General features: G+C 36.5%; 1 protein-coding gene across 1 annotated transcript in view; it reads right to left on the bottom strand.

Moving 5' to 3' along the window:
• The window catches only part of MINDY4 (MINDY lysine 48 deubiquitinase 4), an 82526-nt gene that overhangs the window by 39938 nt on the left and 23667 nt on the right, over positions 1 to 18921 (bottom strand). The window contains exons 6-13 of the mRNA XM_075144285.1: positions 17872 to 17930; positions 17405 to 17514; positions 16188 to 16304; positions 12605 to 12693; positions 7849 to 7950; positions 6788 to 6851; positions 5348 to 5413; positions 5026 to 5093 (exon numbers count right to left, since the gene is read on the bottom strand). Coding sequence (XP_075000386.1) covers positions 5026 to 5093; positions 5348 to 5413; positions 6788 to 6851; positions 7849 to 7950; positions 12605 to 12693; positions 16188 to 16304; positions 17405 to 17514; positions 17872 to 17930 — 675 coding nt within the window. The remainder of the gene's footprint in view (positions 1 to 5025; positions 5094 to 5347; positions 5414 to 6787; positions 6852 to 7848; positions 7951 to 12604; positions 12694 to 16187; positions 16305 to 17404; positions 17515 to 17871; positions 17931 to 18921) is intronic.

Here is an 18921-nt window from a genome sequence, read left to right as displayed (position 1 = left end):
TCCACAAAGGAATTTGACCTAAGGAATCTTCTCATTCAATATGTTCTTTGCTACAACAGGTTCTAGTATGGTTTTATACAATAAAGTTATTGCACAGATTAAGAAAAATATGGCAATGAAAACAGACAGTGTGACTGGTTGGTTAGAAGCTGAAATTTAAAGAAGGCTTTTCAATGAATGGATCAGAATCAGCCACATCCCAATATAGCAATGGTTTTGCGTGAGTAAGCACAGTGAGGAAGGTGCCAAGTGTTAGAGGTGATGAGACAGCATCTAGTAGAGAAAGCTTGTGATGCAGTTCCAGTATATGTTGTATCTTCAGCAAGACTGTGGAGTTTACTGAAGCTGCCATTCCTGGGTCAGTGTAAACCACTCCTGAGTATTCATAACTTTCCTACATGCAATGTGCCATTCTCAGATGCAACGGTGAGGCCCACATGGGGGCTTGCAGCCCACCTTTAAGCTCAGTCTCTCCCAGGTGCATGGAAAATGTCTTGTAGCTCTTAACAACATGAAGATTTTAGTACACATTTTGCACATTCAGGAAAATTAGTCCCCTGAGCTAGTACAATACGCCCACTATTTTTTAATTTTTCACCGGTTGTAAAAAAAAAAAGAGATTACAATTGTTAGCGACTAGCATTCCTTCCTGTACCAGAAGCAACAACACGTTCTCAGCAACTTCCTCAGGAATTCTCACTTGTCTTTGGCCATTTGTTATCAGTTCTACCAGTGATGATCATTAGTGCATGGAGTATGATAAACTCATTACCAAAATCTACAAAGCAGTGCAAAACCCTGCATTTCCTGGCATGCGTTCCCATTAAATAAAAATACTTAGATGGTCAGTGATTTCGAACAACTGCCCGATAGACCTACATGAAATCTGGAATTTCCATTTACAAGAAAAATCAGTAACAATGTAAAAGTTATGGAGCCAGACCAAAAGTCAGCCTATCCCAGCATCCAGTCAGCAGCAGCAGTAGCAAACATCAAGGCAGAACACAAAAACAGGGCACATGGAGATTACATCTAGACAGGTGGGTTTAAAGGTACTGAAACATGTACATTCCAGTAATTTGTCTAAATTTATTTGAACCTCTTCATACTTTTGGCCTCATCTCCCAATACTGAAAGTTAATTATGCTGTGGAAAAAAAGTACTGTGGTTTGTTTTAAAATCGAAGCCTGAGCATTTGCATGACAACCCCCAAGTTTTTGGACTCTGAGAAATAATGTATAATCACTTCTTAATCAACCTTATAACGCATGTCTAAATTTTTATCACATCCAAGTTATTCCTCTTCAATGCTGAAAAGGAAAGATTTCATCTGTCTTCATGCAGAAGCTAGGCCACACTAAAGGGAAACTTTGTTTTTGTCTTCCAGCGTGTTCTAGTTCTGATGTGTCTTTACTGACCTACGGAGACAAGACTACATGCAAGATAAAGACATGAGAAGATCATGTATTTATACAAAGACATTACAGTGTTTTTATTCTGTTCTCATTTCTTATCACCATAACTTCCAACACATTATTTCTTTTTTGTCTATCACAGAAAATTGAACTGATATCTTCAGATAATTAAATTACTAGCAGTGGTGCCAGAACTTCTCTCCTTTTTTATAATAGCTTATTTAAAGCCCATCACTAGGTAAGTATAGTTGAGACTGTTTTTTCATCATGTATAATGCTTTGCATTATTAACACTGAATTTCATCTCCCATTTTATTGACCAGTCACTATAAGACAGAATTCATTTCACCACTTGATGTTTACAGTGTAAAGCATCTACATGAGTAGGTCATTTAGATTTTCTTTTCATATAGGGGAGATAAGTAAGCATTTCAGGAGATGATTTATCTCATTCTAAGGTGGACATTCAAAATAAGTCAAATGAATCATGATCTTTTTCTCTTTTTTGAGCATAAAGGAAGCCTAGGTGCAAATATTTTCATAGAAAGTAAATAAAGATAAGTAAGATAGATCATTACCCTCAAAATAGCAAACATCTAAGAAATCGAGTCTTAGTTAGTAGTTCTCCCTCCAAAATCAAAGACAAAAGATAGGCTCTGCCCACAGCAATTCTCTTCACCTTTCCTGACACTTATTTTCAGATTGGATGACTCTCTCTTAGAGAAGCTTCTCTCTTTTCACTAATTACAGAGGGAGCTGGGAGGACTGAGACTTGGCATAATTTCCAGAAGGCAAAACTTAGATGAGATTACTCCATTGTCGGCACTATGAGATCCTTCTGAACTGCTAGAACTTAGTCACAGATTTAAGAAGGTGCGAACAGGTCTTGATCATTCTGAACCGCAACCGAGTTATGGTCACATGGTCACAACTGCATGCCATCTTCCATCTGTACGGACATGGGAAGCATCTGTCCACAGATGTGACTGCTCGGAGGAAGCCTGTAAGCTTTGTGGTCTCATTATCCTGCACTCCCAGATCAGTTCTGGATGGGTTGAACTGCACAGGTCTTGGTACAGTGGTACTTATCCTTCAGTTAATCAATCTCACCATTTAGTCCACATTCAGTGCTCTGCCTTTTAATTTGTACTTAAGGTTCCCCCACCATATAAAATAAGGTATTATTATTTTCTTCTAATTATATCCTGAAGTGAAAGCTTCAGTAAACACTGGAATTATTCAAGGAACAGAAAACATTGGGAAGAATATTTTTGATTGAAAAAAACATTTCAATATTCGTTAATCAAAATGCCAGTCTTCTCTTTGTTGAACCAAACGTAAATGCTCTGGTTTGGTTTCATTGGACATATCTCTGCATCTTACACATTGTTTTATGATAACCATGGTTCAAGACTACTCCATCCCTAGTCTTCAACTTGCTGGCAAGAAATGTCAATTATTTGTAGAAGAGAGATTTACCAAGGGACCCCAGAGAGTGAGCATTGTGGGCACATGGTGAAGAACTGACCCAAACAGAAGCATTTCAACATGATTTGAGAAACTAAAATATGTCAACTTTTCAACTAAAATTAAATAATCTATCTAGCTTTTTCAATAGAATATGCACACAAAAATCAGGACAATTCAAACTTCCACAGAGTTTTCTTTTTTTTTTAATAAAACCCACTGATTTTCTGTTAAAAAACTGGGACAAAAAAAAATCCCAGGGAGATCTATTCCTGGATGAAAATTCCATTACCTAAAACAACTCTTATTTGTCTTCAACTATTCATCCAGAACTATGCCAGTTATGTAAATAATTACTTACAATGCTTGTTACACTCACTAAATGGTACATATTTCTTGATGATATGAGCAGTGAGTTATTTGTCTTGATATTTGTAATATCCTAAGAGAAGTACTATGACACAGCCATTCAAATCTATTACTGAAAATTACATAAATGAAATTTAGTTTGCACTTTAAAAAAATTTATGCAAAGGTCTGAAAACACATTCCACTGTATCTAGTGACAGAGAAAAATTCCTGTTTCTTATAAACAAAAGATAGGTACCAATGCAATGTATTACACAGTACCAAGCTAGAAGAGTAATGGTACTTTAAAAGGAAATTCTGTGAGAAAGTCATGAATCTTCCTCAAAATACAGCTATATTTTATAAACAATTCTGACATTGTGGACCAGAACTGTAAAAATATTTAGATACCTAAAAATGCAAATAGGCACCATAAGGAATTTTCATGTTCACTTTAGACACTTAGCTCCCCCAAATACAAACACAGATGATTGATTGGCCTTGTCATAATCCATCTGTTAAGAATTGAGAGGTGATGGAAAAATAAGCTCCTTACTTATATTATTAAAGAGTGTTTACCATTTTATAGCAAGTAAAGCAATGCAATCAATAGCAATTAGGATCATTGCTTGCTTTTGGTGATCCTACCAAATGCCAAATATATCATTACTTGCTCAAATACCTTTACTAATCTGGACCTCTCTGCTGTAACTAGCTCAGAAAAATGAGAATAAATGACATAGGCTATAAAATTATCACGTCATTTTTGTTAGAGTGCAAAAGTGGAGCTAAGACAATGGTCTGTAGTGTTACTGTAATCAAAAGAAAGGAAGAAATGACAACAAAACAAAAAAACCCAATCTGTAAACGCTTGTAGGAATCTCAGTAGGTGAGCAACTGAATGCATATCACAAATTTGGACTAAGTTTCTATTTATTTTCAAGACAATGCAAAGATATATGAAATAAAAGCTTACACAAATCAAACCCGTGCTGCTTTCAAGTGCAGCTGCTCTCTTCATGTCAGTTGTTATTGCAAGTTGTCAGGGAACAGTTCTTTTCACTTGCAGATAACTCTAGGAAATTTTTACAAAAGTGGAATTTGACAAAATGAAGAAAGCTTTTATATTCTGACCCACTCTGATATTCAAAGAAATCAGTACCACAGAAATACGTTCAATCTCTATAAAAGCACAATTAACTGCAACCGTGCTTGGGCGAGCCTCAATGAGTTTTTAAAAGAGGCTATAATGACTACCCCTTAGATAGAGCTCAGCATATTAATTACACCAATAAACTGAGACCAGATTTGCCATACCTTACTTATAACCATCTAAAAATCAGCTGCATAATCCATTTTTTCTGCTGCCTTTCCTTAACATTATAATTGACAGAGAGATTGGGGCATCACAAGCAAGTTATTTATCCCTACCTAAGACAAATATCCAAGGTATGTCAAATAAATAACCTTCTAAACGAGCCTTGTTTTCAACTGTCAAGACAGGGAGTATAGGCAACTACCTTAGACATGATGCCTAATGTTTAGATGAAGTCATTTATATCAGATATGGTGGACTGATCACTGCCACTTTAATAGCATATATACATATACAAGTGTGTGTGTATACAACAAAAAAAGCCAAGATTAGGTGAGTAATCTGCATAACTTCCCTATATTTATCAAACACCAAGATAGATTAAAAAGGCCAGAGAGTTAAGTACATGATGGTTGTTTCCTCACTTTGCACATCTTGTTAGCTTTGCAGTTTATGAAACAGGGATACAAAGACACTCACAGATTGATAGATCTTGATAAGATGACAGACACAGTCAGAAGGATGCACCCGCAGGGACCAATTTCAAACTGAAAAAGAAAAGGACTGTTTTTATTTTGTTTGTTGTGTACATTTTCTGCCCAATCTTAAAGAAATGCAAGTCGAACTGAAACCAGAAAAAATTGTTGTATTCTAAAACTGAATTTGTTGTTCTGTTTGTTAAAATGCAAGACATGTTCATATAGTGTTTGAAACAACGTTCAAAAGACATCATATGAAACTCATAAACACAGAAAGACTGGCAGCTGAACTATAACAGGTTTAATATCTTTATACACAGTACCTGGTGAATATTCTGCTGAAGAAATACAATCAGATCTTCATATTTTGTAGCACTATGTAGTATTAGCTGGGAAGAAATGTAAGAAGAAAAAAAAAGTAACTGAAACAATAACAACTCATTTTTATAACCTGAAAGCTGAACTAAAGTAGCCAAAACTTTAAATCTGACTGGAAAGATTTGAACTCACAAAATGGAATAAAGATCTACTGAGACCTTCCTCTTACTGTTGTTACTTGGTATAATATCGTATCTCAGCACTTCGTATATTCTGAATTTTTAAATATTGCTTCTTGTTTTTAAGTTCATTAGACAGTTTGATTCAATTTTAAGCATTGTTTATGCAATGAAAAACAATTCCTAGAAGAAATACAGGAATACTGCAGCTTTAAAAGACATAGAACGGGCAAGTATCTCAGGAGTTTGTACCTATGTGGTGAGCTATCTATAGCAGGCATGTATCAGAGCACTTCTTATCATACTCAGAGAATACTCCCATGAATACTCCTATTTCACATGAAGTTCAGGAGAGTACACAGATCCAGGCCCTTACTTCAACATTCTTTGTCTATTTTTCCAGCTCCAGATTTTGACAAAAACGATGGTCTTGCAGATACTATGTGAGAAAAGATCAAGCAGTCTGGATTATATTCCTTTCCATCACATTCTCACTGTGGCTATGTCCACATGACCTTTGATAAGCAGTACTTAGAGGCAGCATAATGGCGTTAGTTGCACTCTAAAATAGCCAGCAGCTCAGAATTACGTTAACATATTAATTAAATAATCTCTCTTGTTTTTTGGAAGAGCATATTATAGCCAAGGTTTTCTGCTACATTCACCCTATTTATACAGGTTTTCACTTCCAGTTGTTCCAAAACTGTCTGGTTCTAAAAAGTTGTTGACACATCCATTCCTCCATTTAGGAGGTCAGTAATATTTCCTTAAACCACTAGAGCCTGGCTTATGGCATCACTGTTTGCAAAGCCATTTGAGAGCTTCAGATGGAAATAAAGGCATAACTGGAAAGTATTTTGCCTTTTGGAGCTTCTGGAGGAAAAAAAAGGCAAAGAATTCTGTGTAAGACAAGAAGAAAATACTGCCTTTTGATGCTCACAGCCATGCTGGTCAACTTGAAAGGATCCATGTTCACTTTTAATGCATGTCAATAAAAGTAGGCTTAGTTTATAAGCTTGAAAGGTGAACGGAACAAAAAGAACTTCAGAGCGCCCAATTCCCCACAAACACTGGGACGACTCACAGCCAGACAGACTACAAGATTTTGTTATTTGCTATTGGTTTTTGGATCACAACTAACTAATTTGACATAAAAGACTTTAAAACACTAAGAGAGCAATGGAAATCAGATTCACTGTACTAAAATAGGAAAAGCTAGAAAGAGGATATATGGAGAATGTTACTGTGAATTACACAGAGCCTTACAGTTTCTAAGATTCCATCTGCCTTGTATTTTCCTATGGGAGTGAACTGCTGTCTTCCTGATGGCCTGAAGAAGATATTCAGACAAAACCAAAACTCATGTTAAAAGGAATAAAATGGCATTAAAGAGAAACCAACATGTTATATGAACTGAATGATGAGCCAAAGATTTTGTATTATTATTTTTAACAACTTTTTTAAAAAAGGACATTTTGCATAATAAGGTCACATTACATATTAAACAAACTTTTATCAATGAACCGTATAGTTTAGCTGTGCTGTGCTCTCTCAGTCTATTCAATATGAATTACAAGTTTCTCTATACAGAAAGAGGATAAATAAAGGTTTAAGATGTTAATGACAGTTTTTATTGGAAAAGAATATTAAAGCAATGACATTAAAACAAGCAGAAGAACATATGTACAATATCATCACAGAGGAAGCATTTTATAGATGGGAAATATACAAAATATCATTTGAAATGTCTTTGAATTTGCTGCTTCTATTTCAGGTTTGAAGAAGGACTTCTGTGCCCAAAAGCTTCTCTGTTATTTTTCAGCTATCTTAGTTATCTGATAAAAGAAATGACCTATTCTCACAAAACCTGACTCACTTAAAAATATTGTGTAGGATCCAGTACAGCCAAAGTTAGCAATCTAAAAGTTAGTTGTCTTCTGTACAAGCAGCCTAATTGCATAGCATGAACTAAGTAACTAGTAGGCAGCTACAGCAAGAGGAAATTAATCCCAGCCATAATAGAATATCCTCCAATATAAAATTGTTGGAATAAAATGCTGCATCTAGAAAAATAACTCTTGGTAAAGATTTTGGAGGAATCCTAGCCTCAATTAAATCCACAGGATCTGTCACAGCAATTTCAAAGAATTTGACTATTCTGTCCCAGCTACTGGGACAGCAGAAATGACATTTTGCATTTCTCCAAAAGCCATTTTAGACTGCTTAAATACATCTTACAAAACTTTCATTCTGTAAACTATGTACATATATAGCAGACACAAGTATAGGAGCATTGTACAATAACTAAAACTGCTTCTCCTACTTACAGTGCCACAATTGCTTTTTCATTGCCTCCTGCACGCCACAATATGTCTGCAATAGCCATGGTGAGGCATTTGGTCCTGTGAACTTCTGAAGGCTGAAGACAACTGCAGTCCGGGAAATGCAAGAAACAGACAAGTACGAAAATGTGTTGGGAAGCTTAGTTATTAGAGGGCAAACTGCCCCAATTACAATATACACAGATTCATAGCAGGTTTGTAGCTAAAAGAACAAAAGCGGTTTTTTTGAGACTATTTAGGTGTTGTAATAACTAATAATGAGGCTCTGGCAAGTTGCCTTAGAAAATTATCATTTAGGTATCTCAGTTCCTTCTATAGTCAAGAAAGAGACAACTTGGATGGCCAACTGTGAGTGGAACAGGGAGCTAGTATCATTATTGAGAAGACATGCCAGGTATAAAGGTACAGTTGAATCCGACCTTTCTCTGAGGATTAAGCATCTGAATGAAATGCCATGAGAGCACTCACTGTGCACTGAAGACTTCTCAGAACTGGACTGAACAGGTAACAGGAAGATGTGGTGCTGCTGTTCAGCACCTAAAGAGTTCTAAAGAGGGAGATACAACTGAAGTCACCACTGGAATATGGGCTTTCTGGAACCATTATTTGAGGTGAACCACCTTAAATCTCATTTTAGGCATTTAAGAAGGTACCTTAGATCCTACTGAAGATAATCAGATCCAGTGAATAGAGCTGTATCTAGAACAACTTCCTCTTTAGATTGCTACTAAAACAAACTGGGTAGCTCTGGCACAATAGGTAGGTCTCTTCTAAAAGTCAGAAGCAAAACAGAAATTTGAGGGAAGTTAATTCACCTAGGTCAAGTGTTAACAGCAGTGTGTTGCATTTGGGGGATCTAGTTGAGCTTATGTTGCTCATAATGTTGGTTAGACTGCTGTTAAGGGTACGTAAGCTAAGCAACTGTAAGCTTGCTAGCCTATGTCTATATGTTATATGACAATACCCTTGTAATACAGGTGAATCTAAGCTATGAAATGCACAATTTCTACTTCTAGGAGATTAATACTAAAGATGGTGTCTGATTTATAAGGAACAATTAAAACAAAACTATTATTAAGAGCAATGGACCAACATCAAGAGAAGATTAAATAGGGTGTGATCAACAAGAGGAACTGATTATACACAGATCTATAATCATACACTGAAAACTAATCTTCTATAAGAAATAGTGGATGCTCTTTCAGAATACATATTTATAATTGGTTGGACAAAAAAACAGGGAAATGTACTTTAGGGAACAATACTGTATTGGCAAATAATGGACAAGAGAAGCTAATTCATCTTTAAATCTGTAATAAAATTGTTTTAATATTCTGTAACAGGATTGTTTTATATATTAAATATGATTTTTAGTTTATAAAGGCCTTCATACTTAATTTCTTTCTTAAGTTTTTATTTCTTAACTCTTGTCAACAAATCTACACCATAATGTTCTTACCTACTACTAAACTTTATCTAAAGTATCATCTCAATAAACACTATGCTTGCATTTTTTTAATAAGGTATGCCCCAACGCGGTGACCTAAAACATTATGGTAACTGACCCAGTATTGGTCTGTGGAGCTCCACTTTCTTTGAAATATTTTCACTTAGATGCTTGGCTTGGAACTTACACAATGATGTGAAAAACTACAGAATATTTAGAGTAGTCTATTGATCCCAAACATGTAAACAATGCTGTCAACACATTTCCTACAAACTGTGTTTTGTGAAGTTTTCTAATACTTTCTGTTATTCTAACTTCCAAAATGTTAACGGAGAAAGAAAAGACCAGGAGACCAAAAGTCACATAATGGAAAACTGGCAGATTTAAGAATAAAACCCAACATCCATGAGCCTGAAGAAGTGGACAACAGATCCGTGCCCCTGGGAAGCACAGAATTAGAATTTTCTCCAGTGGCTTCAAGAATGGCAGTCTTTGAAATTCAGATATTATCAGTCTTAGAGTGTTACTAGCATGGGAGATGACGTCAGAACCTCTTCCCAGCATTTGAGTAAAAGATCTAATAATTCAAAAGACTAAACAAGAAACACCAAACATCAAAAAATTAAACAGACTTTCAAGTTCAATGTCTGCCTGGATATAATGTTCATTTAGGGAATGTTTCCCTCTCTGAAGGATGTGAGATATGGGAAATAATTGGTAAGAGTTTTCAAGTAAAAAAAAATATAATCACAACTTTCTCTTATCTCTGCCTGTGTTCTAATATAGACACTCAGAAATTTATGGGAAGCATAGCAACTAATTTATGTGATTGAGAGAGGCAGCAGAGTAAGAAGGAGACATAATTATTTCTTGAACATCGAAAAAGCCTGAAGTCAAACACTTACTGTGAAGTGGCTAATAATTTGAAAATTCAGGTTAGAATTAGAAAAGAGAATTAATCCTCTCATTTCAAGCTCTGAGACTTCGCTTTCTTTCTGCCTGACTAAGAGTTTCTGCCCATGGCAAACACATCATAAGAAAAATATGTTTATCTCATGAATAAAACAGTCCATCTTGCTATTCATTTTTAGGAGCCTGGAAGCTTTTAGCATTTCTGTGCGTAAAGACAAGGAGCTCACCTGCTAACCTGAAATTCCTTGGAGATTTTCTGCATACTTCAGCAGCATTTTTCATATACAAAATATGTAAAACCAAAATCTTTTTAAATCATGTGGATAATAGGAGGGGAAAAATAGGAAAGCCAAATATTGCCAAGTAAACAGGATAGATTATAGTTGGCATGTGTTAGAACACTTATAGTTTAAACAATCTAGCCTCAATCCACTTATCTGGGTGCCACATAATTTTATGACATTTACGATCACTGAACCATGTTGAAAGAGGAAAAGGTTAACATCTCTATTTTTACTAAGGATGAACTGAGACTCAAAGGGACCAAGGAGCAGATGATCAAAGGCTGTCCTCCAAGCTGAAACAAATTCTTGGTTTTCACAACCAGAAATAATTCTTTGGTGAATTCTGTGGATTCTGTGAATTCCTGGTCATAAAATCTAAATATGTACTGATTCTCTTGAATGGAAGTTTCCAAGTTTTTTCTTTTATGTGGACAAGAGCTTCATTCTGCCTTGAAAAGTCTACTGTTATTATAATCTGAATTAGAATAATAAATTTTTGCTAGCTAATTTTTGCACTTTTAAAAAGTGTGCTCTGATATGAATTACAGGCTCTGATATGAATTACAGACAGATGTGATGTACTGAAAGAACTGAACAGAAGAAGAAAAAAAATAAACTGCATAACATTGTAGAATTAACTTGACATTACACTCTGCACATGTATTATACCACTGACCCTACCTCTTTATCAGTCCATGCTAATTGCCTTTAAGTGACTTCAAGAAACAGGCAATTTTCAAGTGATGAATTCATAGCATCTTGTTTATTTGGCCCTTGGCTTGGGGTCCGCAAGCGGTCAGTGCCAATAATGACTAGCAACAGCAATAGTAGTAGTAATGGTAAAACTTTCAGTATTGTATTTAGTTGCTAAGCCTGGTTTTCAACATTTCTAGTGGCTTACTAGGTGTCTCGTAACAGGACTGCCTACCCATTAGTACTCCTGGACCTGGGCACCTGTGTGGACCCCCTAGGGCCTGGTAATCCTTTGATTAACTGTCACCTCCCATCCTGGTTGCTTCAGACAAATAATGGTGTTCTACAGGTGCCTGTTTCTTTCCATTATTGATGAAAACAGCCCAAACAATGAATTCACATTAAGTGCCAGTCAGACAAAACTAAGGAAAATCAACAGAGACCCTGTCACTTTCCTTAACAGTTCCAAGCAGAAAAGTGTATATTTAAGGCCAAATTTTTATACATGATGAACATTTTTACATTGTAAGGTAATGAAGTTCAAGAAAAATCTCAGCGTGAAAGCTTTTCTTCTGACTAAATTGGGGTCAATGTATCACCCACAAATAACACAAAGTGGTGGCAGCATAAACCAGTAAAATACTGTTATCCCTATGCAACAAACTGTACCTATAAAGCACAGGAAATCTTTGTGAAATTTTTCTTTTGTAATGGACTTAATTTCTTATTGAAAACAAAAGGCGAATACAAGAAGTCTGGTAATAAAGTAATTTTTTTAGACATTATTTTCCAGCATTTCATTGAATAAGCCCTGTTCCTCTAACAAAATGACAAGTACGTTAATATTATAGCAGTCCAAGCAATTTTCCTTGACACTGGCAATACTTAACAATATTCCTTTAAAGTAAGTAGAAACTACACACACAGAATTTGAATTTAAATTCAAATTCTATTAAGGAGTTTAACTGTGAAAGACCAAACACAGCAGCAAGAAAAAAAAATAGCTATAACTTTAATTTTTCACCCTTCCTGAGATTCTTAGTCTCAAAAACTGCATGAATTTCATGGTCTTTCAAACCTTGACTACATTTTCCTTGAAACCATATCTCCATGGGATCTCAAGGTTAAATAATTTTCATTGGCCTCAATTCAAGCTGTTGAATTTTTTTAGAGGTTCTTGGGTTAATCACAAGCAAGTAATTCTACAAATAAAATGCCAACCTCTAAATTCCTACGATTGAAAGGGAAGTAAATACAAGCAAATCATACGCTACTTTCTTTCTCTCTCAGAGACAAAGAGAAGTTCCATAAGTTCAAACTCAAAAGGCTCCTGAGTGGCTGCAGCAGAGAAAAAAATTTTTTACTTCTGTATGGAACATATTTCTAATGTCAATTGCTGACTTACCGAGTGTCTTTATTCCTGTTATTGTCTGCAAAGATAAGCTGTTGTAGGACACAAGCTTGAACTGCAGCCAGTACTCCACATGGGCCACCCTGAGGGGAATAATGGCACACAACATGAGAAAAACAATTTGCACTGTTTGATGCTGGTGAAAACTTTTGCAAGCCATGTGCTTCCATTCAGGCTTAAGCCATTCTTTCATCCCTCTCTTTCCATCCATGACTTTCTAGTGCTCTCTGTGCTCTAATTTTTTGTAAGCCAATGAAAATCAGTGTTACTAACTGGTATTGTGTTTCCCACCTTTTTTTCCTGAAAATTCCTAGCATCTATAACGTCAAAGGAAAGATTTTTTAAAAATCTGTTCTATGATTATGCAAACAAATGAAAGATCTCCTGATCCCTGTTGAGCCACAGTCTACCTTAACTTCCAGAGAGAAATCAAATATGATTTTTCCGAAGGGTGAAAATAAGCCTAACTCCTCTGAGCACTATGCCTCCCCTCAAGTTCCCACTTATATCGCTAAACAAAGATTTCAGTTTTATGTATAGCCCTCTGCACCAGGCAACTATCTCACTGGGGAAGAGAAAGAAAACAAAGGAAGTTTGAATCTTTCAAATGATTCATGTTGGAAAAAAATCACAATACCAACAAATACCACATTAAGTTTAAACTTTATGGAAAATAGATTTATAGATGTTTTGAAAGACTGTGGGATGGGGTAGCAATGTATTTCCTTCTCCTCGCTTATTCCCTGCCATCTAGCCCACCTGACCCCATTGCATGACCAAGACTTGTTCCTACGGGTTAACTATATGGCAGAGACAGCTGCACAAGTTGTCCTGAGAAGTAAATGGTATGCCCTCTTCTTGTCTAGAAAACTTCATCCCGCATAACTCTCCTTCCCTTGTCACTCAGTTCTCTCGCAGGTGCCTCATATCATATTATTTACTCAAGTAGTTTGCTGAGGAGACAGAGAAAAGCCATCATTTGTCTGGAACATCTATGCATGAACGGAGCAGGCTATGCAGGACACAAGACTAGCGTTACAGATACCACAATACCACAGGTCACATTGGTAGTACTGGGAATTACTGCAGCTTAACAGAGGATTCAGCACATTACATCCCACAGATGCTGTCCCATGTGTCTGTCAGCACATGCTGCCATTCTCAGAAATGGGTTCATTCTCAACACTAGTAAGTCCATTACTTTAACACAGGTCCTCCCTAAACCAACATCCCATATAGGCCGACATATTAGTGCTAGCTTTGTCTACCCAGGTAAAGTAAGAACAACAATGAGGATAAGAAAGTGTGGAACACTTTTTTTCAGCAGGTTTTCTGAAGAGTCTGTGTTCTGATTTTAACCCATGCCATACAGCTGTGACTCTCAATAGCTTGAGATTAACCCAGGATGACACGGCTGTCATATGCTACAGTTGCACCCCTGATTTCCTCTGTAGATCATGACCAGGCTGTGATGAATCAGTTTAGGATCTGTCAAACTTCTCTCAAAACCCTAGAGGAGAATGAAAAGTGCAGCCAGTGGTGCTATTTTCACACAGCAATGTGATCAAAGAGATCAGTTCAATTCTCAGGTTGTCCTAAGTACAGCATCAAGCCTAAGGGAACGGGACCTGCAGGTACATGGAGTATGCACAGTATGCAACCCAGAAAATAAAGGTCCTCTGATCAGAAAATAGCTTAGATATTGACACCTTCCAGTTTCTCATTTATATTACACACACACACAACCTCTCTGTAATTACTTAGATAACTAATGAGTGAATTGTCTGAAATATATTAAGGAAAAAACCAAGGCTTATTTCAGTCCACTAGGGAAAGCCTCCCAGTCAAAAAAATTATAGGAACTATTCTAAATATCTTCGTATAGCACCACAGAAAATTAACGTAGGAGAGAATCAAACAATTGTTCAGCTGAAATGAATTCTGGAAGTGAGGAGGAGTATATCAACTATCTGAAATAAACAGATCTAAGCAAAACACTCCGGTTTACCATTCCTGTTGTGGAATTTATGATAGGGAATTTAACGGCCAGTGAGTCGCTGGAAGTGATGAGACATCCTTTCTCTAGCAGCAGGGTCTGGAAACACCGAAGTAACATTTACTGTGGACCAGTGAACTTTACTGCCATTGTTCCTTTTGGACTTTAAATTAACATTTAATAACTTTTTTCTACTAGGTTTTATGTAAACATAAGCAGCTTTCTTCTGAGATAATCAGCCTAATGAAATATTTAACTAGACAAGGTAAGTTAATTAAACACCTAATGACATGTTTATTAGCCATTGTCCTTGCCCCAAAGCCTCTCTTCCTCTCATTTCTGTATAGTACATAATGGTCTACTTCTCTCAGGCCAGATAAAGATTTTCTGCATCAGCGCATTAGCTTGATGAGTAAAGAGGAGTAAAGAGGAGTCTACTTCTTTCCATCTTTACTGTAGTCCTCAGATCCTTGCTCTTAAGAGGAGAGACCTGGTGCATGGTTATCCCAGAAGCATATGTACAGAGTCACAGGGCAGAGACAAAAGCATTAAGCTGCAGCTGAGGAGGATGCATTTTTACGATGGATCTGTTTGATTTTGGAGGCAGCGACATATCTTGTGCCCTACGTGTGGTCTGAGTCTGTGCATTGGCCAGCTGAGAAACCAGGCTGACGGACTGCATCCGGCATACAGGGCCAGGCAAAAGGACAGTCTGAGGCACTGCAGTCTCAGTCTGTAGGAGTCAGGTGCCCAGGCAAGGTTGACAAGATAGACACCAGATGAGTGAGCCTCCCACTGAATGCCCTAGGTCAGAGAGATCTTTGTTAGCACCAAAATTTCTAGGGATTGGGTACATGCTTTCCAGGCTGACCCTAGTCATGGCAGCTCTGGTCACCACAGGGGATTTTAGAAAGGGCCACTCGGTAGATGATGCTTAGGATTTGATGAAAAACTTGTTTTAGGGAGGAGCTGGCATCTTGTGGCTGCAGTCCAGAATTACAGAAACATGGCTGCAAAAAAGGTGGTCCCACCAGCAGTCCCAGTGTCCCAGTGCCAGTGACACTGCAGGGGCATTTGTTTCCTTTTATTTTAGGAATGAGCCTCATCATGTCAACTCCATACCTTTAAGAGGCAAAAATCTCCTTGTGATTTCCCACGCACTGCAGGAAATTCTTGCTACATCCCCCCATTTTGAGAAGATCAAGCTCCATCTTAACGTTGTTAAACATTGCCCCCACATATCCTTTTTCTCTTAAACTCCACCCCTGATTTATGCCCTTTTATTCTTTTACCACCACTAGCTTTCAGCTGAAGTGGCTTGTCTTCTTCCTGACGAATAACTCCCCATCACACACACAGATATGCACACTTTCTCTAGCTACTTTAAGTTTCCCTCAGAAATATTCTATCCATCTCAAGTCTCCTAACAAAACTTGACAAGGTGACCTCATCCAGTGGTAACCAGAGAAGTTAAAGAAAGAGTCAAGTCTTTAGAAGACTTTTTTTTACTGCTGAAACACACAGCTGTTGTAAACTCGGTGTAAAAAGCACAGATCACTTTAAGGAAGTCATTTACAGTACCTTTTTTTGCACAATGCCGTATTTTAACTGTGGTATGTTATTAAATGTAAAACTCTGTATTTTCCATTCTTCACTGAAGCAACAAAGACTAGAGCCAAACAAAAGATTTTTTAATTCCTATAAAAAAAAAAAGAAAGAAAAAAGTTCTCATTTTAAAAACAAATCCAAAACACAGGTACATTTTCTTGCAGTAATTTGTAGAAAAGAAAGGAGGACTGTGGAAGGGTAATGACTAACTCGCTATAACCACCCTTTTCTGTTTTATACATACTGTAAATAGCAACACTCAAATGAAAAGGAGCAATTTTTTCCTTTTCCTGCAATATTCCTTCAACTCATAATGCTGTGTGCTGCTCAGCATAGGAAACTGTTTATGCAGATTGTCTGGGGCACAGTTTCCCATGAAAGCATTACAGAATATTGCCTTAAATTTGACAGCTAGAAGAGCAATGCCTACTAATGGTTACATTAGGGAGTAAAGGACCCTGCTGGACACCGTATGGAGAAAAGGCAGCCTGTTTTGCCTGTCAAAGTTGCTGGTATGAGATAAATGTTGCTCAAACGTTTGACTGCTGTATGCCAAATTCAGATCTTGGCCCTGAACAACTGCCGTTCAGGAATAGCTAAACTGAAGAAATTGCATTCATGCTGAAGTAAAGTTGAGTAAATAGAACAGACTGCTCAGTGTTTGTACAGTAACTCAGACCTCTTTGAATTAGAAATAAATTTGGAAGACACCCTCATTATCTTTTCTCTGTTTTTTTTTTTCCCTCTGTCTGAATGGGAAGGAAAATGTTAAAAGTTTCATCTCTGCTCAAAATAAGGAAGATAAGCAAGGGAGAAACAGTGATAGGGGAATAATAAACTTGTTCTGATCCTCTGTCAATTTAAAGGACTGGAGAATAAGCACATGAACAACTGACTAGAGGCATTAACAAAATAATACAAACTTCATTAATTAAAGCTACTATCTGTGCTTCAAGTGGGCTGATGTGTTCTGGCATGCTCTTCTGGTATTTTTCTGAATTTTGGACAGGCATCCTTACATTACTTTTTCACCTGAATACCAAATAAGGAATATACTCAGGAATGAATACAGCACGTGTTAAATCACACACAAACGTACAACACAGAGTAATCCATTACAGCTTTGGCTAACTGAACTGAAATAACATTCACACACATCTATTTGTATTTACCATCATAGTCAGTCTTACTTTTGCAAGAGAAATATCAATTGCCTTTGATACTACTTGACGCATATACAGTGTTGAAAGATTCGGGTTCTTACTAACTTCTCCAGTTGTTTCTTCATCCTCAACATCAACTGAAAGAAAAAAAAATCATATAATGTGTTGGATGAAAAAAATTATTTCCCCCAGCAGGCTCAGTGCCAGGGGGTCATCAATATGACAATTAACACTTTCTTGTCATCCGTCTTTATAAGAAAGAAAATATAGTTTTAGCCAGAAAGGACAGATAAAAAATACATGAGCCAGCCTTTGTTTGATTACTTCTTAATCAAACTTAAGACTTTTACACAGTCTTACCCAAGAAGTTAACAGCAAATGCAATTACTCTGAATCAACTAAGAGTTACAAAAGAAGTGACTCGTACATATTTGGTTACAGCTGCTCTGAAGAATATGATGACAAAAGCCAAACTGAAGCTTGACGTAACTTACCTAATTCTAGGACATCTTTCATCTGGTCTTCTTTATAGTAAGTGGATGTTGGAGACTTCCTACATTAAAATTAATCAAAAAACAAATGACAAAATGTTCACTTTTAATGAGGAAAGTTGTTTGAATAAACAAGAAGAAATATGGAGTATGCCCACACCAAGATATAATTTTTTATGTAATATAAAATTTATATAATTTTTATATATATATACACACACATGGTGTGTGTGTGTGGAGAGACAGAGAGATAATAAAAGATGCAGATAGATAAAAAACATATTCAATGGCTTTCACCTTTAGCTTTTAAAACAAAGGAGCTCAGTCTCACTAACATTTTTGTATAAAGAACTAAAATGGTGTTAGAGCAAAAACTTTTTCAGTGGAAGAAAGCTGAACTTCAGGAAAAGCAGCCAGCACAGAGCAATACACTGCAATTGATTCAGGATTTCAGTCCTGTGTCAACATCAGTTTCATTTCATTTGTGTGATTTCAGTCTATGTCAGGTCCTGCAAGCTCATATACAGGGGTCGATTTTATACTGCCCTGAATTTTAAGTGAGGATATTCATGTATATGTGACTGCCTCTGAGTTCAAACTATCAGAACATAAAATAAAATAGGTGTTAGACTGGCTTCCTTTACCAGGGTAATTCTGTAATCCCAGGGTAATTCTTTAATCCACTAATAGGTAGCAGTTGTTCAACTGCCCTTGTGATTTAATTGTATATTATATAAATAATAGGTTAAAAATTCATATAATCAACTACTAAAAGGACTAAACATTTAAACTTGGCTCTGAAGTCAGAACTTAAATAGAAAGTTAGATTTTTGGAGATGAGATGGGTTTATTCTTCCTGTTGAATTTGTATCAAAATGAATTCAGAACCAAGGAAAAGTTTCAAATAACTACTGTAAAAAGATGGTCTTTTTTTTTTTTTTCAAAAGAGCTATATTGCATCATTGGCCTTTGCCTTGGAAAAAAGGTATTGCATGACAGTCCTTTCAAAAATAGTATGGAATAATTTCCTCAGCAACATTCTTTGTATGGACG

The sequence above is a fragment of the Calonectris borealis genome, chromosome 2 (assembly GCF_964195595.1).
Source record: "Calonectris borealis chromosome 2, bCalBor7.hap1.2, whole genome shotgun sequence".
NCBI classification, from domain to species: domain Eukaryota; kingdom Metazoa; phylum Chordata; class Aves; order Procellariiformes; family Procellariidae; genus Calonectris; species Calonectris borealis.
This window is presented reverse-complemented; position numbering and strand designations above follow the sequence as displayed.